This window comes from Budorcas taxicolor, chromosome 2, assembly GCF_023091745.1.
Source record: "Budorcas taxicolor isolate Tak-1 chromosome 2, Takin1.1, whole genome shotgun sequence".
Lineage (NCBI taxonomy): Eukaryota > Metazoa > Chordata > Mammalia > Artiodactyla > Bovidae > Budorcas > Budorcas taxicolor.
In genome coordinates, this window is record NC_068911.1 from 138,798,122 (window position 1) to 138,819,461 (window position 21,340).

Genomic DNA, 21,340 nt, shown 5'->3' on the forward strand with positions numbered 1-21,340 from the left:
TATAAGCTATGTGGTGATAATTAGAAAATTTTTCCATTGCATAGTCTGTCACTTGGTGGGTTAAATGTAATTGCTATTTACTATTGTGGATTGTTTACTAACTACATAATCTACCCAGATGTGCAAATAGCTAAGCCATTTTTACAGGGGAAAATCAATGTCTTAAGCACTTTAACTAAAATAATATTAACAGTTATGTAGAGACCGTAAAGGAGAAAAACACATCTTTCCTTCGGATGCTACAGATCACAGCCAGTGAACATTATACATTAGCATGGAATTCAGATTCTCAGAGCACAGAATGTATCCATTAACTGCAGCAACTTTGTAAATTGAATCACATTAACACAATCTAACTGGCCTTTATAAATGGTCCCAAAGAACTGCAGAAACAGAGTGAACCTTCTTTGCCACTATTTCTCATGAGTTGAGTTTTAACACTAAAATGAAAACTAGTATCCACGTAATAAGATAGAACTTTATATAAAATTTGTTTCTGATTCCAGTACTGCCTTATTGGAGCATTAAGTGCTATTTTAAAAGACACTAATTTTCATATTTCTGGAGTAAAAGATATTTCATTCCTTTCTTTCCATGTTAATAGCAAACCTGCTGCTAAGAGACTAAAATTGCTCCATTAGCTCAACCAACAACGTAACGGTTATCTCTGGGTTCACAGATGTTCTTCTCTTTCCAAAAAGGGACTCACAAGAAACAGCAAGAGTAAAGTGAATCGCAAGCTTGGATATTTGTTGTGAAGTAGACAAAATGAGAAGAAAAAGAATTTTTTTTTGCTACTTTCTTAAATCTACACGGGTACTTTCTACGGGTGCCCTTTCTTCAGCTATTATCATGGGCATCTACACAAAAACGAATTTACTCAAAAGTTTTTGGTGTGAAGCTGTAACTGGCAACATTCCTGATCATTTCATGCCTCCTTACCAGAAAGCAGGAAAGGGCTTAAAAATGCACAGAAAACAGAAAATTGCAAACAATAAAATGTGCAACTTACTGCAAACTCAGTTTTGATAACTGAAGAATTTTAAGCAGCTACCACGACGGACAAATTGCCAGAAAAATTCAAATCGACATCCCATGACTTTCCCTTCACTGTCAAAGAAGGGCTGATAAGAAAGTCAATGTGTATGTACCACTTTTACCTCAGTAAAAAAGAAAGTCAACAGGCTGCTCTGCTACAACCTGTGATTAGTACACAATGGAGACGGAATCGAATCACTAAGAATGGACAATTAGCATGTGATGGTTATAATGGGATATGAAGAGTTCAGTGAACTAAATGACACTTTTGAGCGGAGGTAACTACTCATAATCATTTCATTACAGTACATTAAAATTAAAAAGCTTACTAACATAGGTTCACAGGTGAGAAATATTCAGATTATCTGTTCTCACCATTCAGAATAAAAATTTACGGTGCTACCAAATATAATTTTGCTTTGTGACATAATTTTATAATTTAGAAATTTCTCAATCTGCAAAAAAGGCAAAGCTATTAAAAAATAAATCTTCCAATCAATTATCATGATTAAAAAAAACCTAAATATATTACAAACATATTTTTGGCCCACAAAAAGAAAACTTCAATAAATACAAAATAGGGCATATCATGATTTCATACAGTCATGTGACATTTCCCCTCCATAATCTCAGGCACGTGGTATCTGCATAATGCCTGCTGATCACCATCATTCCTTTAAAAAGCAGAGAAAGAAAAGCTTTCAAAAGAAGGGACTGGTTAGAATTAGCATGGCATAAAGAGAAATACATAGAGGAAGTAGGAAAATACATCCAAATCTTTACCTATTGAAAAGGAATTAAGATCAAATATTCCCTGACAAATGAATTATTATATCACATCATTAATAGATATGTTCTCTCTACGCATCTTTTAAAATATATATATGTAAATTAGACTAGATTCAGGTATAAATAGCCAATGGTATCTCAAGGGACAGTGAAACTTCTCAGCAAAAGCAGAGAACAGATGCCTTTAAAATCTAGTTCCACCCTTGGGCGGAGGGTGGGGGGTCGGGGAGAAGGCAAGTTAAAAAGAAACCTCACATATTCATCTCATAGTCACCAACTTACTAAACTATCCAATATGATTTTTAACCTTCAAGATCTGGTATTTCAAAAAAATTCCCCAAACTTAAACCTAAATACTTAAAATTATTTTAAAAGTACCAAAGGGTGAGTAAGATTTATGTCTAATTTCCATATTTTGCTTTGAAAGAAAAATTTAAAATGTATATCCTTCAGATATTACATGTCACTTCACAACTGGTACATTGATTCTACAAGTGTCATCAACATTTTACAAACTTTACCAAAGAATCACTACTGTAAACATGAAAAATCCCAAAGCAAAAGATGGATCAAGGAGTTCACAGATCCCATCTCTCCAAACCAATCTTGAACTATCCTGTTTTTCACATCAAAATATTTTCTTTAATTACATCTTGTGAATATATTCCATGGAAGAGGGATTCAGAAACAAATGTGTGTCTAAAAAGGCAATACAACCAACCACCAGACCTCAGAATCGCAGCAACCCCTGCAGTCCCTCTGGCCAAGGTCTTCACCACATCCGCCGGGCACTGATGTGAATTCAGCTTTTTGTGTTCTGGGCTAACTTAGCAGAAAAGGGTTGTGCTACTCACGCCGCCAGACCGCCACCCTTCTCCATTTACCAAGGTCGGCTAACTCAGTGGGAAAGAATGTCCAACCTTATTAGGGCTCTGAGATGTGGGAAAGGAGAAGAGACTTCTACTTATTAGGAAATAAGAAAAAACAAAAACAAAAACAAAAACAATGGGACAGCTGCTTCCTGCCCTGCACAGAAATACACGCGTGGGTGCACACATACACACAGGCAGTCAAAAGACTAATTCTTTTTCTTTTTAATTAAACATGATCACAATTAGGAATGGAATCCTGGCCTCATGTGGTGTTTGAGCAGTTAGTGCTAAGACAGAGGCTTGAATCTGCCTCTGCACACCATTTGCCATCTTTTACACAGAACTCGATGAACAGGCTCATTCTAGCTAGAACCACCTGTGTAAAGACCTGGTATTAGAATGGAAAGCGTTGATCTGCAATACTAGGAAATAGTAAAGGGCACTGGTAATCTGAGGTATCTTCCACTTCTAGGACTTGCTGCTGAAAGTCGATTCTATCCAGTCACTGTGCTGAGCCGCTAAGGAAACCATTGGGGGGAAGGTGGACCCGCCAGGAGGGAACGAGCACCAGTGCCAAGGAGCACATGTGAACACTGAAGCGAGGTCCACCGCAGGGGGAACTTGTTTTAACTGGGAAAGGGGAGTTCTCCTCTAGTCCCCGTTTGTTATTTTTAAAATCTTCTTTAGGAAAAAGGGCAGAGGGGGTGGGTGATAAAGAGGGAAAAGAAGATAGAAAACACCAGGTTCCCCACCTGCCTGCAAACACACAGACACGCTCAGTTAGGGGAGGTAAAGGGGGGAGACGCGTTATTGGTACTTGTAGCTGTGGCACCTGTTACTGTGAAGCCTGTGGGAGGCGCTATCGAGCTGTGGCTGGGCTGCAGGTCCTTGGGAATGCCACTGTGAGAACTCAGCTGGTGGCCGAAGGCTGCGCTGAACTGAGGGAGTTGCTGCTTGGGGGAGGTGGAGGCCAGCAGTTCAGCGGAAGGCCCCATGCCACTGAAGCTGGTCTGCGGTAACCCCGGAAGCACACTGGAGCTGCTGGGGGTCACGGTGGCGAAGGCAGGCTGTGTGGTCTCTGAGTTCGAAGTGGTGGGCGGCGTGGAGAGGGACGTGGAAAGAAGATGCCCATCAGCGACGAGAAGGTTGCTGAACGGAGAGGGGTCTCCGAGGTTGACGGGGAGATTGCCCCAGTGAGTTCTGGGGTTCACGACCCCTCCGAGTGGCACCTCAAGTGGCGTCGGGAGCAAGTGCTGCGCCATGACGGGCATCTCTGCTGAGAAGGTAGCTGCCATGTTATCACCAGAGTAGGATGTCGTGTGGGGAGAGGTGATGTGGTCACTGTAGGGAGACGGCACGTGCTCGCTGTCATAATGGCTTCCATGGGGCGAGGAGTGTGAGTGATCACTGCTGTATTGCTGTCGTGAGGTGATTAGGTCATCTGCCTTGCTCAGCAGCTGGGCAGGATGTGGCCTCTGGGAGGCATGGCTGCCATCATGAAGTCCATGAAACTGTCCTGGGAAGGCTCTCTCCCCAAGGGCACTCTGGCTCATCAGAGTGGCAGAAGTAAGGCCGACGCTGGCGGGGGCAGAGAACTGCCCCTGGATCTGCCCTGCCAGGGGTGTAGGTGGGTTAGACAAGGTAGCTGAACGGAGCAGGCTCTCATCCAGCTCTAGGCTAGAGAAGTTGTCATGGACTATACGCCCATTCAGCAGCTCCCCCAGGTCCGTGTTGACCTCTCGGCTCAAGGACGGGATCCCCGACGCTCCCGTCCCTGTGGAGAACACCCCTATTCCTCTGTCTGACAGCTCCTGGACGGGCACACCATCTGACTGGGTGAGCACCCCAATGGTACTCAGGCACTCGAGAGAAGTCACGGCCTGCAAGGCCCGTTCAAGTTCCTCGGCCTCTTCGGTGGTGGGGAGGAGGTCTCCGTTCTTTCCTGGGTAAACAAGAGCTATCAACAAGTCAGTGGGGCTTCCACCATCCTGACCACAAAAACCATATATTGGAACTATCTGTCACGACATTCTACTAAGGGCTGGGTTGGAGAGCAAGAGTGACATATTCACGGCAGGACAGGTGAGCCTGAACCACATTTTCGGGTCACTGACAGCACTCTCACAGCCATCTCAACACAGTGTGCAATGCTCAGCAATCTAAGGATTACCTATTTAAAACCCGGGGTCACTATCTGATTATAGGTATGTTTTTAACCAAAGTTATATTAAGACATTAAAACAGAAAACATCTCAGTCGGTTCACATTTGAGACAAAAGGCTGTGCAGGAGGAGCCCTGTTAGCTCTTCTGCTCTTGGGCTCTTTCAGCTGGAGGGACAGCCGTGAACCCAGAACACAGAACTCACACGTATATCTCAGCACAAAAGCAAGTGCTCAGCTCACTTCGTTGGTTACCTTTTCCCACGTTTCTGCGTTACTCTCTGCTCTTCCCCTCTCACATGTCTCCCATTTCTAAGGAATTTTCATAAAATGGAAGCTACACTGATTTCCTTTCCAATATCAAAAAATCTACTGTTAGGAACTGGAGTAATCTCTATAAAAATATCCAGTTTTTAATGGTGAAGGAAACATTCTCAGAGTAGAAAAGATTTCCCTTGAAAGCACTAAACAATTGGTGGGGTTAAGCAAACTTTGTTGTGGAAAAGTGCACTTCAACTGAAGTACCGGGTGGGGTATCAAAATGAAGACAAGTGCTGAAAAGTTCAATAAACTCAAGTTTAAAATGTCTTTATTCAAAAACAAACTAAAGTAGGGACATTCCCTGGCGGTTCAGTGATTAGGACTCAGCGCTTTCACTGCCATGACCCCTGGTCAAGGAACTAAGATCCCATAAGCTATGCAATGTAGTCAAAAAGAAAAGGTAAGAAAATAAACTAAAATTACTGATTTGGGGGCTTCCCTTGTGGCTCAGTTCAATGCAGGAGACCCAGGTTCAATCCCTGGGTCGGAAAGATCCCTTGAAGAAGGGAATGGCAATACACTTCAGTATTCTCGCCTGGAGAATTCCATAGACAGAGAAGCCTGGTGGGCTACAGTCCAGGGGGTTGCAAGAGTTGGACTCAATTTAGTGACTAAACCACCACCACCACCACCACCACCACCACCACCACCACTACTCATTTTAAAGGAATAAAGTTATAAACCTAGCTATCAAACCTACTGATTTACTAAGCCTAATTTATCATTTTAAAAAAAATGTTTGCCTTCTAAAGAAAATAAAATAGCTTCAGGCACTTTATATCTTCTGTCCATGTTACATGTGAGGAGGAATACTTTGAACATATTTTTAAAAAACTATTTCCCTTTTTTAAAAAAAAATTCATTTGAAAAACGAGTTTTCTTGAGTCAAAATACTGACCATACCTTCAAAAAAATCGAAATCTTGTAAGTCATCAGGTAGCCGCGGAAGGACGTCAGAGAAGTCCTCCTGGTTCAATTCCAAGTCGTGTGGAATGTCAGTGATCTCATTGGCAATGTCATCCGGCAACTCATCAGCGCTCAGCTCCGGTGTGGATGGGCTCCTGGGGAAGATGACACGGTTGGCCCACCATTCCCACTTTACCTTTGCACCAAGTCACCAGAAGCAGAAATGGAAAACCCTAACTCAAAATAATCTCCTCGCCTACTTTAAGATCTGAAACCAGAACGGCAGACCTCACCATATGCAGTCACATATTTCTACAATTTTTCACCCATGTATTAAGAGAAGGAAACCAGTTTGAGATACTATTTTTACTGCAAATTAGTAGAGTGAATTGCAATTTGGTGTACTAGTAGAACGAATTACAATCTGGTCTATCAAGTGTGTCTTACTATTTTCTGGTAGAATTTTCAATCTGGCCAAAATAATTTAAAAAAGAAAAAGATAAAACTGAAATTTGCAGCTGAAACAGAAGCATCATTCATCGGGTCAAAATGCTTTCCCCTGTCAAAATTAATAATGCATCACATTTCTGATGGAATGTTTCTGTTGGAACATATATGCAATTTCTGTTGAAACAGAAAAATCTGAGAACAGACAATTAAATTCCCAATATCAGCATCTGCTCTCTTGGGTTTTAATCAAAAACTTTACTTCAGATCTAAACCCGTCAGGTATCTGGTAAAAATCCCACTGGAAACTACAGAGTCTAGGCTGATACACCACAGGGTGCCTTTAGCCTACTTCCAACAGGAAAGGAAGCCGATGTTCTGAGAACAATCAGAACACGTAAAGGAGACGTGAGTCTTGGCGCAGTCACTGACCGCATGTGGGAGGCCTCCACTGGCAGTGAAACGCTGGTGGGCATGCTGAGGTTCCCCTGGGGGACTGCAGGGGGGATGGGCTTCTGGGGTCGACGAGGTCCACGCCTTCTCTTCTTCTTGTGTTTTTTGGTAAGTGCAGGAGGCTTGGTTTTTTTCCTGGGTTTCCTCTGCTGCTGGTGCTGAACTTTACGGGAGCTATCTCCTCTCAAGAAATTATCCTTTGGAATGAATAAATGGGTATTTTTAAACTCAGATTATTCAGGAAAAAGCAAACCGCTATCTGAAAAAAACACTTATATCTCTTATTATTTTATACAGTGCCCCAAACTATTGTAACAATAATTAAATAAGAAATTCATTTTAAAATTTAATTCACATCAATTCAATATATACAGAAAGCTCATTCCGCACTTAAAAAGGCATTGTCACAGGTGCTGTGGTATAAAAGAACCGAATAAAACTTGATTTGCACTCCAGAGGAACTTACTTGGTATCCCATGGGAAAAACATGAATACAAGTATACATAAATACTATAGGAAAAACTGGGCAATGATGATATAAATACCATCTAAGGGTATGCAAATAGAGAATTCATTATTTGTAGTTATGTGGGATTAAGGGATAAACAGGACTTCCAGTTGTTGGGATAAGGGGGAAGACCACTCTAAGCTAAAGGAAATAGCACAAATGAGACAAAAAGGACAGCAAATAACTGGGGATGGCCTGCTGCTTGAGGATATGATGGAGGGTCAAATATAAAAATCAGCTGTGAGGAAGTCGGGCACCAGATCCTGCATGACTCTGAATACTCTGCTCAGAATTTTAAACTTCATTTTGTAGGCAATCGGGAATGATTCTTGATGACAGCAAATGTTTTAAAAGGATTAACTGGACTTCCCTGATGGTACAGTGGATAAAAACCCGCCTGCCAATTCTGGGGACATTGGTTCGATCCCTGTTCTGGGAAGATCCCACATGCTGTGGAGCACAGCTAAGCCTGTGTGCCACGACTCCCGACCCGCACTCTAGAACCTGCGATGCAACTACCGAAGCCCATGTCTTAGAGCCTGTGCACCACAACACGAGTGCACCCCTGCTCTCTACAACAAGAGAAAGGCTGTGTGTGGCAACGAAGACCCAGTGCAGCCAAAAAGTAATAGGGATAATAATAAAAGGATTAACTAACCTGCCAGTAGCACTGTAAATGAATAAAGAGAAGAGGCAAGTGAGTGAAGGCAAAAATTCCAATCAGAGGGCGATTTCAACAGATATCAGAAGATAAACGGCTGAGGGCAAAGTGAGCAAGAACAGAAAAGCAAGGGCCTGCTGAGAGAGAATTCTCAACATGTGACAGCTGCGTGGATGTGGTGAGGATGAGGGGAATATAAAACTCTCAAGTGTTTCTCGAGTTTCTAGTCGAGGTGATTGTTAGGTGAGGATGCCGTTCGTGGGATACCGAACACAGCAGAATAAACAGAATCAGAGTTAAGGAATTCAGCTGGGCTCACACAGTTTGAGGTGTGAAGATGGCAGGGAGTGAGGGCAGGAGAAAATTGTATCTGGTGCACAGGATGCAAGAAAGGGATGGAGGTGTAGACTCGGAAGTTGTGACACAGTGGAAGTCCTTCAAATAATTCACATGGTAAAGAGAGAAGACAATGGGGAGACAGCTTTATAAAACTGCTGCAGTTAAGTGAGGAGGGAAAGGAAAAAGAACCAGCAAAAACAAGAAGCTTGCACTATAACTAGCTTTCTTCAGCTAGTAGCCTTAAATCTAAATACGGTATTTCATCAATTCCCAGATGCACATTTTACTATCACTACAGTGGGGGAGCATTTTACAATAATGGCATATTATTATCTCTGTCAGCCAGGTCATTATAGTTGCTGCTGCCTACATGTTCGAAGTTGGTCGTAGCTCTCTGCACTCTACTTGTTTGAACTGAGGTTCGTGCATTGTTGGTTTTACAGTGTAGAGGAAAAACATGGGTATGCAGAAAGGCACAGAAAGAAGCAAGGTAGAAAATTGTTATTAGCGAAGCAAATATTCATTATTAAAGAACTGACCACAATCCCCACCTCTACCTTTTTTTTTTTCCCGCAAAGCAACAACCAAATGAGAAAGGAAAATAATCACAAAGAGAACAAAGCTGTGTTCTAGCACATGTTATATACTGCCTTTCACACATCAAGAATTAGCTGAAATCAGGAGTGAAATAGAAGATAAAAATATTTATGTCTAAGTCTAAAAAAGCTATTTTGATAAGTATAAAAGAAAAAATTTAAGTGATAAGAAATGCACTGTGCAACATTTTTTCCATCTGGGTGGTATATATAATAATTGTGGTTTTTATGATTGATTTTACCTTTGAGTTGATGAATTCAGTAATAACTTTTATAACCAAATACATTAAAAGATCTGAAGACTAATAAGTATCAGTAGCAACAAACATACCAAGAAAGAATAAAATTAAGCATAAATCCAAGAAATCTAAAAGAAGGTTAATCCCAGTCAAACACCTGAATCCAAACACAATTACAAACTCAAAAGTTGCCAACAAATTTAGAAAACAACAGAAGACAGGCTGCTTTCCAGCCTCTGTAATTCCTTTCGGTTCAACACTTGATGTCTACATTTTTTATGCCCACTATGCAGTGAATAAGCAGCTGCCAGTCCCCACCAGGAGCTGGCATGCACTCCAGGATCTCCCTCTAGCACCAGCGTGGGTCTTGAATATAAGGAAGTCAGAGAGCTCTAGTTAGAAATATATAAGCCCTACTAGTTCTGGTTCTAGGCTTCTTCCTTACTCTTCTATGCTTATGCTGTGTATCCTGACAACATTCCACATAGAATTGCCCGTGACCAAGGCCCCGCCTGGCTCTTGCTATCCCCTTACTTGGCTCCTCCAGAAAGCCCAGCACCCATGTCCTAGTAGCATTCCTTTACTTACGCGACTCACAAACACTGTTCGCAAACACTGTTCATGAACACTGTTCACTCCCAGCGTTCTCAACTGTCCCCTTCTATTAATATTTCTCTGCAGGACAACAACCCATTTAATAACTTACCCTCTGTTCTATGAGTTCATTCCTGTTGAATACCATGTTCTGTCTGCCAGCCTGGACCTCGTACAGCTTGAGTCACTTCTACCAATGGCTGTCCTATCCAGCGGCTGAGTCTAATCCAGAATCTCCCCCAACCCCACAAGCCATGTGCCTACCAATAATTTATTCAACAATTACTTATGGAGTATCTTTGCTCCAAGCACTGCAGATACAGCAACGAACAAACAACGTTCCTGCCTTTGTGAAGTTTACATTCTAGTAGGGGGATTCAGAAAATAAATTAATAAACAACATGAGGTAAATACAAATGTTAGGAAGGAAAATAGGCAGAGTATGAAGATTCCCTGGTAGCCCAGTGGCAAAGAACCTGCCTGACAATGCAGGAGACTTGGGTTCAATCCCTGGTTTGGGAGGATCCCCTGGTGAAGGAAATGGCAATCTATTCCAATATTCTTGCCTGGGCTTCCCTGATAGCTCAGTTGGTAAAGAATCTGCCTGCAATGCAGGAGACCCCAGTTCGATTCCTGGGTCGGGAAGATCCACTGGAGAAGGGGTAGGCTACCCACTCCAGTGTTCTTGAGCTTCCCCTATGACTCAGCTGGTAAAGAATCCACCTGCAATGCGGGAGACCTGGGTTCAATCCCCGGGTTGGGAAGAATCCCTGGAGAAGGGAAAGGCTACCCACTCCAGTATTCTGGCCTGGAGAATTCCATGGACTGTATAGTCCATGGAGTCGCAAAGTGTCAGACATGACTGAGGGACTTTCACTTTCTTTCACTCATTCTTGCCTGAGAAATCCCATGGACAGAGGAGCCTGGTGGGCTATAGTCCATGAGGTCACAAAAGAGTCAGACACGATTTAGTGACTGAACAACAACAAATGAGAATAAAAAGTGGCAGGGTAGAGGGGAGGCAGAAATGAATGGACATTTGATCAGAAACCTGAATGATATGAAGGAGTAAGACACGGAGAATTTGGGGAAAGAACATTCCAGGAAAAGACAAAAACAAGTACAAAGCCCCTGAGATGGGAGTGTGCTGTGCTGTGCTGAGTTGCTCAGTCATGTCTGACTCTTTGAGACCCCCCTGGACTGTAGCCTGCCAGGCTCCTCTGCCATGGCAAAAGGAGGCATGAAGACTGGAGTGCTTTGCCATGTGCTTCTCGAGATGGAAGCATATGTAAAGTGTTTAAGAAAGAGCAAGAAGGCCAGTGTTGCTGGAGCTCTAGAGGTGAGGAGAGGGTGTAAGATGAAGCTGGAGAAGATGCTAGTGCCAGATGAGGAAGTGCCTCACAGGCACGATTAAGAATTTTGAACTGGATTCTAGATGCAATGTGAAGCCAATGAAAGGTTTTGAGCAGGGAACTAAAACGATCAGATCTATATTCTGAAAGGCCTGCTCTAAGGGCTACATACTGAACGATTCCATTTATAAGACACTGGAAAATGTAAACAGAGACAGAAGTAGATCAGTGAGGATAAAAAAGGGCTGACTACAGAAGGCAGCACTAGTGACTTTTGAGGGGGTGATGAACTATTGTGTATCTTGACTGTGGTGTGTTTATGCAACTGTATGCACTGTCAACATTCACAGAACTGTACAATGAAAAGAGAGAACTTTATTATATGTAATTCAAAGACAGTGGGACCCATGTACACGGTCTACACCGACTGATATGCAAGCAGCACATGTGGGTGCAGGAGGCATGGCACGAGGAAGGGAGCCTAATTACGAGACTTTTACAATAATGTAGGGAAAAATGATGGCGTATAGTTGGAAAGTAGAGCCATGAGATTAGCATGGTTTTTACCATCGAGATTCTCTCACTGGTGCACTGATGGAATACAAGTGTTGCTATACTCTCTTATGTAATTTTTCACTTAAAAATAGCTCAAACCAGTGTCAGATTCTACAACTGCCTCCAGAGAGAAAACCATTTGTATCATTTGTATCACTGTAAAAACTTTGCATTGAAAATACCTTTTAAAAACCTGATTAATATAATTTTATTTACACTATATTTTTTAATTATATAATAAATATTATTTTATGACTAAGTTTATTATACTAATTCAGCCTTATGTTTGCCCAGCTGAATTTGTCTAAGTAGAATATTAAACCAGCTGAAAAGAATGAACTGCTTTTAATTTCTTTAGAAGTATTCACATAATTGTTATACTGATCAACTCACTGAATCAATAAAGCAGATCCTGAAGTACAGACCCCCACTATTTAACAATATTTTCCTAGTCTTATTAGAACTATGCTAGAATGGTGATCATTTACTTCAGTGGTTTGAAAGCTACAGAGCCTCTGTTACCAAGGGTCCATGAGACTACAAATGAAGGTCCCCAAAAGTGGTTCAAAAAACATATGAAAGTCATTCTTTAACCATGATAAAGCCTCAATGAGCTAACAAAAATGTCTTTATTTTAAATGTTAAAATAATTACTCAGCATTTGTATGCGTAATTTTAGTATACAACATTTCAAAATATATGGTCAATAACGTAAATCTAAAAACCAAAAGACATTCAGGAAGAAGCAGCCAGTAAACTTAATATATGACAACTGAGGTCTAAAAAGAATGAGGTCTAAAAAATCCTCGATATGCACTTAGCTAGTGGCCATGCCAAGACCACGGTGTTACAATACGAGGTCCTGTGCAACGGCCACTGGGTGACCCTGTCGCAGCCCTGCAAACTGAAATATGCTCATAGCAAGTAAAGGCTGTCTTATTCAGTTTTTTAGCACACAGGCACCAAGCACAATCCTTTGCAAACAGCAGAACTCAGGAGTGGTCTCATGGGGAACTGCCTTTATCTTAAGTGATTATATAATTCAGACAGTTCACTGATTCAGACTTGTCTCTCCTCTCAATTATTCTGCATTAATTAGGGCTTATGCTACCAGCACTAACTAAAGCAATAATTAAATTCAATGGGATTATAATAGGGTTTGGCTTTTGGCTGAAATTTTACCAGATAAGCAAGACATTCACAGAGTTATATACAAGTAAAGCAAAAACCTAGAGAAATGAGGCAAGAAAGATCTTGGAAACTCAGCTTAAGTATAAGAAAATGTATCTTAAGAAGTATAGACTAAGGTATAGATAATAAGCAAAATGACCATATCTAAGTAACTACTAAATATTTTCTAGTTTCTTTCGTAATGAGGGTATAAAATTAATCAATAGTTTATTATCAACTTTTTTTGTGTGTGAAATAGAACAGACTACAAAATATGAGGTACTAAAAGAGCTTCACAAAACTTGTTTCAGTGATATATATACACACATCGTTTGTACCAAGTCACAAAATATTTCCTACTGTGGATAGCTATCAAACCATTTAAAGCCTCAAACTATTATACATAAGATGGATAAACAACAAGGTCCTATTGTATAGCACAGGGAACTATATTCAATATCTTGTGACAAACCATAATGGAAAAGAATATGAAAAAGAATGTATATACATGTATAACTGAGTCACTTTACTATACAGAAAAAAAAAATCAACACATCATCATAAGTCAAATATATTTCAATACAATTTTTAAAATACCAATACGAAAAAAAAAAAAAAACCTTGAAAGCCTATGTTGCAGAAAATAAAATCTGAACTTACCATTTTTTTGGCATGTTCTTCACACAGAGGTGTCTGGTGTGTAATGTCAAAGACGGGCACAGAACACTGCTGTCCATCTGCGAACTTGGCTGTGCAACTTGAGAAGAGTTGCTGAGAGCGGTTTAAAAGGATATCTGGGGTTTTTTTACGTTAAGAATAAAATATACTGAAACAATTTAATTTTTCAATTTCTATATAAAATGTATTTCTTCAGTTACTTGTGCTTAGTAATCATAAATTTTGTTTTCTACAAAAGCTAACGAACCAACCCAACTACTATTACAGAAAATGGTAACAGTTGAATTTATCATCTTCAATTATCAGAAGATACTTCTAAAGGAGTCTATTTTGCTAATGAGCTCCTAACATGAGTCTCGCTTATGACCATTCTGATTTCTGTTATTTAGAGAAGCAGGGTCATTTCCTTCCTAACATACTAACTCCTAAAAGTTACACTATGATGGTTTAAACAATAACAAAACTTTCTTTTAAGGAAAATTTCTGCCTAAGATACTAATCAAGAATAAACAGTTAAAGATTTAATTACAAAAAAACTCATCTATCCATATTTGAATTTTTCACTTCACATTTCCAATACCAAACTCAAACTTCTAACTTATGAAAAATTACTTTAAAATTAAAACTGTACTATTAAAAGTGGAACATCAGCTTTTTGTCATCATCATTTTTAAGCATTGATACTTTTAGCCACTATATATTTCCACAGATATACTTTATATCTATTAAGGGAATATCTTTCATTTATTCCTTTATGCTTTTACAATTAAGCATATAGGAAAAAAACCTTTACTGCACAGAAACTGTTGCTGAAAAAGCTGTGAAAATACAATACCAAGAGAAAGGAAGGAAAAACTCAGAAAGATAGTAAAGAAAAGTAATTGCTACTATATTAATTTTTAAAATCCTACTCAACTTTAAATGTTTAATAGAACTGAAAGTAATAAGATTTCATGATCACCCTGAAGTTCCTTAACATAGGTTTTCCTCATGTATATTCTGTCTTATGATATCATCTTTCCTAGTTAGTGATGTTTGTTATCTTTCATACATTTCAGATCAGCAATGTACTCAATAAAAAGAGCAAATTAATCCCACAATAAAAAAAAAAACACAAAAAACTGTAAAACTGTTTAACTTTCTTGGAAGACTAAAGACACAGTTTTTGAATAATGGGGTTTGATTTTCCTGTCAATGAGTGCCATGGTTATCTCTTACAAACTACCTACAACTACTGGAAGGACCAGAATCCTATTTTTAAAAAATTTTATTTAAATGACAGCCACTGGAAGAATCTACTACTTGCTGTCCATTTTGCTCATTTTGATATAATTGCTGAATACAGAATTATAATGACATAAGCAGAAAAACAGAGAAGGCAATGGCACCCCACTCCAGTACTCTTGCCTGGAAAATCCCATGGATGGAGGAGCCTGGTTGGCTGCAGTCCATGGGGTCGCTAAAAGTCAGACACAACTGTGCGACTTCACTTTGACTTTTCACTTTCATGCATTGGAGAAGGAAATGGCAACCCACTCCAGTGTTCTTGCCTGGAGAATCCCAGGGATGGGGAGCCTGGTGGGCTGCCGTCTATGGGGTCGCAGAGTCAGACACGACTGAAGCGACTTAGCAGCAGCAGCAGCAACAAGCAGAAAAAAAAAAAGCTATTCAGTTTTTGGGCAAAACAAATGCAAGAAACTTTGAGTAAACACCAAGAAAATCAGAAGTAATATAAAAACTATTTTAAATACTAAACAGTTATGATTTCAAAAATCATTCACTTGACCTAAGAATGAAATATATCACCCAATGAGTCAGTACTTTCCAATGTGCACTCAGGTAAGTTAGGAGGATACGTTGGAAGCAATGTCTGGTGAACGGAAGGGCTTTGTTGGTGCACTGTTCGCCCTTCACGGTCCCACTGCACGCTGCAGCTTCCGTCTCCTTCAATGTGGTCCGACTTATGCTAAGGAATGAAAAACATAAGAATTTTTTAAAATGCGTTAAGAATCTAGGGCAATTATTCCATAATGTTACTATTTTATAACATTCACACTTTTAACTACCTAGATTAATTAATTAATATGCAAGTATGAATTATAATGACCAGTTCTAATATTTTCCCAACTGACAAAACAAATAATTACATTATAATTTGGCCTCAGCTATGTCTATCTATTTTGAGGTTTTGTTTGGCTTTTTTTAAAGTGATATTTTGGTTTCTTTTACTTCACAAGGAAGCAGTAGAAAATAGTGAAGACCACGAGACTAGATCAGACGAGACCTGGTTCTGAATTTTGGCTCTACCTCTTACTAGCTCTGTGATCTGGGGCAAGTTACTTAGCCTTGCTTAAGTCTCAACTTCCTCACCTGTGGAGTGCAGATAAAGAGTCCTCTAGCTGACAGGCAAGCATCAAAAGACACACCTAAAACACCACATGCAGTAGAGAGTATGGTACATAGTAAAGAATCAATGGTTGTCAGTCACCACTATTGTCAACGTTGTTAGATTTTGGCCTCAGAAAGCTTCTAAACAATACATCTGCAAAATAATGAACCTAATACATGAGGAATGGGATGCCGGAACAGAAAGCTAAGCAATGAAGAATCTCCTTTCCACCGCGTCTCAATTTGCCAGCTTCCACTTGCTCTATTAATTAATATATGTTCATTTTATTAGTTTGTAATCCTTCCATTGTTTCATACAAACATTAAATTTTTAAAAAATTTTAATTCTTGGAAGTATAAAAACTATGCTATCTATGTAATTCTATCAAATGTCATAAACTATTAGGCCTTTACACGTGCCTGAGTATGGAAAAAGAATCTACTTGGTGCATTGAGTCACCAGTCGGGCATCAAAAATTGAAAAATCTTTTGAATTGTTTGTTTCTAGTATCCTTCTAAGGATTTAAGTGAGATGATATACATTAATTAGAAAAGGTCATATAGAATCTAAGTTACATATAATATTTCTATTACAATTATAACTTTCATATAGTGAATGTAAAAAGGCGCTGCCTTAGAAGCTGCTTTAATTAAGAGTTCTACTAGGTTTGTCAGGATCACGAGTGAGGAAGTAGGTCATTAAGCTCACAATTTCCAAAAAATTGAAACTTTACTATTTTGGCAGCTAAGCCCAATTTCTCTTGGTCTAGATTTAAATAGAAGGTAGCTCTCTAATTTGAATGGATAACTTTCATTGAACTCTTTAGTAATTTACTCAACCATCTGCCAGGCCTAGTGGTACAACACAGCCCTCACTTACTTTATCCTAAACTTCAAAGTAAACCATTGGCTTCAATTTTAGAATCATCATTATGTTCTAACTCACCAATCTGTCTCTTAAAATAAACCCAAAGTCAGGATTTCAATATCCCCATAGAGAATAATCCCAACAAAACAAGGATTTTGATGCTGTTAACATGAAAATATTTACTGTGGGCTTCCAGTTTATATGCTCTACTGGATCCCCTGTTAAAAAAGAAGATTCCACACAAACAATACTATCTTTCTGCAGAATTGTGGGCTATAAGATATTGAGACTCAGGTTTATAAATTTTAAGCTATTTCAATGGTTTATTCTACATGCTCACACATAAATGACAAAGTTACTAGATAAAGAATATTTTAATGTTTAGTTTATATCTAAACCATATTTTAAGAATACCTATTAGAAGGTAGCCATTATAGTTTCAATTTCTAAACTATTTAACAGCAACTTTTTAAATGTTTTCTGTGGAACTAGGCCTCTGATAACAAAAATATTAAATACAGAGGAAGTTAGTCAACTGAGTTGATTTTTGAAGACCTTATATGTAATGTAAAGCAGTAAGGAACTAATCACCAAGGAATGATTATGGCACACTGGCATATGATTATCAGCAATGTAGTGAGCAATAAAGCATTTTATTAATCATGGGGAACATAGATGATATCACATAAATTTGAGATCTGTAATTTGAGTTCATCTTGGTGTCTGTCTTGCAACACATGGTTATCATGAAATTTTCTGAAAAACATCACTAAAGGTGGTTTGGGAGATGATAAGAAGGGGTCGATTCTGCCAGTTAAAAATCATAGCTAAGTACAGTTTCCATACAGATAGCGAACTGTCCCAAACTCACAGTATAGTTTCTTTATACGTCACATCTTTGACAGAGTTGTACAATATATGAGACCCAACATACACAACGATCTACATCTAGATTGCTTCATGCTGGACAAAACTAAAATTTCTACTGAAATTATACATTTGAAAGCATTATATCATATAAATGTTAGATATCTTTATTTTAAAACGTGTATCAAAATGAGTGAGTTCTTTTGACAAATAGAAAACAGACCCTCACTTGTTCAATTCTATTCATTCATTCATCAACACTGGAGATTAAAAACAAAATATACATTGTCCCTGCCCTCGTCTGGTATGACAGAGAGACATTAATAAGTATAAAATTCTACAATGAAGCAGAGTACAGAGCACAAGAGCGTATGTATTAGGAGATCAAACATAGTCAGGGGAATCTGGGAATGTTTCTCTGAGAAAGACAAGTCTCTGACCACGTAAGAAGTAAGTTAAGCCCTAAATACCTTCTAGTGCACACACTACCTCCATGAGAGGAGGCTGAGAGTTCTAAAAGCGAGAGGAAATACTGCAGGTTGCAGTCACTATGGAGGTATGTCAGATACCCATACATAGTTTCAAACCACCAAATATGCCAAGAAGCAGAAAATTCTTAAGGGCATATTATTTTTTAAGATACTCAACTGGAAAATAGGTTACTTTGTTAAAGCAAACACAATGAAAATCAAAATACACAAAATGAAAATGAAATTTCAAAAAGTATAGTATCGTTATGTAAGGAATATGATCAATAGCTACAAAGCAAAGGTTAATTTTTAGTTTTCAGCTTGTTTTAAACCCCTTTTCCCTAAAATGGCTCATGATCGTCCATGAAAAATTAAAATACACAAACTACAAATGTTTTTAAACTTCATCAATAATCCCATCATCTTGAGATAACTCTGGTAATATATAGGTATATAAACCCCAAGATGTTTTACATATATAATGTTTATTTGCACACACACACATAGAGAAAAAGACTAGAAGGAAAAAGAATAAAAATATTCATAGTGCTCATTTTGTGAATGGTGATAGTATGGAGATTTTCTGCTATTTTCCATATTTTTCAAACTTTCACAATAAGCAAATATCTTCATTATAAACAGAAGGGATTTTTTCCCCCCAAAGAAATCCAATGTAATAAAACATTCTGAGTATGATATTTGGGATAATGTATATATTACCAGAAAATGTAATGGAAATGCTCATATAAGAAAAAGCTTATTATTAAAGTCAAAAACATAAAACACCACTTTGGTAGTTAAAAAAAAAACTGTATTACTTTTACAAGAAATTACTTAACAAGAAATGTTTTAGGCATTGTATTTTTTAAACACCGGCAGCATTCTCAAATTCTCTACTAAAATTCTAATCGAACTCCAGCAAACTTCTAGTAATACTTTTTTTTTTTTTTACGGTCAGCTGTGGCAGGATTATTTTGCCATCGCTGTAGAACTTTGAGCAACAAAACCAAAATACAGGGCTTAAGTGCTTCAGGATAATATGTCCACCACTCTCTGTGTCTTGACTATCCTCTCAAAAAATAGAGAAAACAAGACAAGGTGAGTTCTTAGAAAACAGGTGGCTGTGTGGAGCTCTGACCTGGCTCGACTGCGTGTAGCTCTCTGCAGTTCCTGGATCAGCTGGCCAGCACACTCTGGTTCTCTACTAGCCGCCTGCAGCAAGGCCTTCCTCAATGTGTGCCGGCATTTCTTTTGACGAGATTCTGCCCGCTCCAGGCGGCAGAGGTGCTTATATTTCTGCTGAAAGTAAGTGCAAAGTTGGGTCACCCTGGAGCTCCTACTCTCCGTGTCATCATCATCCGACCTAGAAAGCGCAGGGAGAGAAGCAAAAAACTTGATTACATGGGAGGTGCATTTTAGAAAAGGGAAAAGCAGGTTGAGGAAAGGGGGCTGGATGTACAGGGCTGAAACTGGTGGCTCATGAACACACACGATAAAACGAGAGGAACAGAATTCAGTAGAGCAGCTGAAAACGAGTACAGTGTTTTAACACTAAGTGGGCAGTAGAGACAATCCAATGCTCTAAGAGGCTTAAACTTCTTAATCTGTCATAATTAAGACATTCCATTTATCTGTGTCTTCTAAATTTTAAGTGAAGAGGTATCTGGGGGAAGAAAACAATTTCTTTACCTCTATTTACTAAAAAGTCTGAATAAATGACACGAAGGTTATGATGAAACACTCAGCATAATTTCATAAAAGATAGGTCATACCAGAAATGGAGCAGTGAATACATCTAAGAGCTGCCCTTTCAGATGCACTGGTTTTTAACTACCTTCTTTTGCTAAGCACTAAAGGAATTTTGATTGTAGGGATCACAAACATTCTACAGCATTTGTTCAAACTAAGGAAATATCCTAAACATTTCACATCCCAGGGAATTACACAGAGGCTTTTCTGTCTTTGGGTTCCCTAGGTGGTGCAGTGTTAAAGAATCCGCTTGCAAATGCAGGAGACGCCAGCAATGTGGGTTCAATCCCTGGGTCAGGAATATCCACTGGAGGATAGAGGAGTCTGGTGGGCTAGAGTCCATGGGGTTGCAAAGGGTCAGACTCGACTGAGCACTTTTTGTCTCTAGGCTAATACTGATTGACGGGTGGCCGTGGCTGGAGCACTATGTTGAAAAGGATGCTGAGAGCACATCAGGCTCAAAAAGAAACAGTTCAGTGGTTAATTAGCAATGTCTACCACCAGGGAGAAGGCAATGGCAACCCACTCCAGTACTCTTGCCTGGAAAATCCCATGGATGGAGAAGCCTGGTTGGGTACAATCTACGGGTCGCAAAGAGTCGGACACGACTGAGTGACTTCACTTCACTTCACCAACAGGGAAGTTAACAAAGTCATTTTCCTAGGGAACAAATGTGACCTCATTCTTTTTTCTTTTTTACTATTAGGAATAATGCACATAAGACTGGAAAAACCAACCTGTGTTATATATTACCTTCCTTCTCTTATATTATAACATAAACAACACACGCGTGACACTCCAAATGATATATAGTATCTTACTAATTTGCAGTAAATCCTGCTCGGTTTCTCTTCTCTTCTTGAGTGGTATCACCCCTCTTTCCTTCAAAATAGCTCATAACCAGCTACGCTGTAAACTTCTGTTTAGTATATGTCCTAAGTCATGTTTTCTTCAGCACAGTTTTTACTACAGATATACCAACTGAAGGATCTCACTTCAATCTCTTCCTCTATTTGACATTCAACATTTGCTCTATGTCTGTCATGCTTTGTGAAAAGCTAGGAGCTATTAAAATTTCAATTTCCCAAGACCTACCCTAGATATGCGTGCATGTGTGCTAAGTCATTTCAGTCATGTCCAATTCTTTGCATCCCTATGGACTGTAACCCGCCAGACTCCTCTCTCCATCCATGGGGTTCTCCGAGCAAGAATACTGGAGTGGGTTGCTATGCCCTTCTCCAGAGGATCTTCTGGACCCAGAGATTAAACCCCTGTCTCTTATGTCTCCTGCACTGGCAGGCGGATTCTTTATCACTAGCG

At 39.3% G+C, this 21,340-nt stretch overlaps 1 protein-coding gene across 1 annotated transcript in view; it reads right to left on the minus strand.

Moving 5' to 3' along the window:
- Positions 1 to 2,971: 2,971 nt before the first annotated feature.
- Positions 2,972 to 21,340, minus strand: part of INO80D (INO80 complex subunit D) — a 38,937-nt gene continuing 20,568 nt past the window's right edge. Inside the window, exons 5-10 of the mRNA XM_052635555.1 lie at positions 19,410 to 19,634; positions 15,535 to 15,644; positions 13,661 to 13,794; positions 6,966 to 7,183; positions 6,084 to 6,241; positions 2,972 to 4,641 (exon numbers count right to left, since the gene is read on the minus strand). Coding sequence (XP_052491515.1) covers positions 3,476 to 4,641; positions 6,084 to 6,241; positions 6,966 to 7,183; positions 13,661 to 13,794; positions 15,535 to 15,644; positions 19,410 to 19,634 — 2,011 coding nt within the window. The 3' untranslated portion in view covers positions 2,972 to 3,475. The remainder of the gene's footprint in view (positions 4,642 to 6,083; positions 6,242 to 6,965; positions 7,184 to 13,660; positions 13,795 to 15,534; positions 15,645 to 19,409; positions 19,635 to 21,340) is intronic.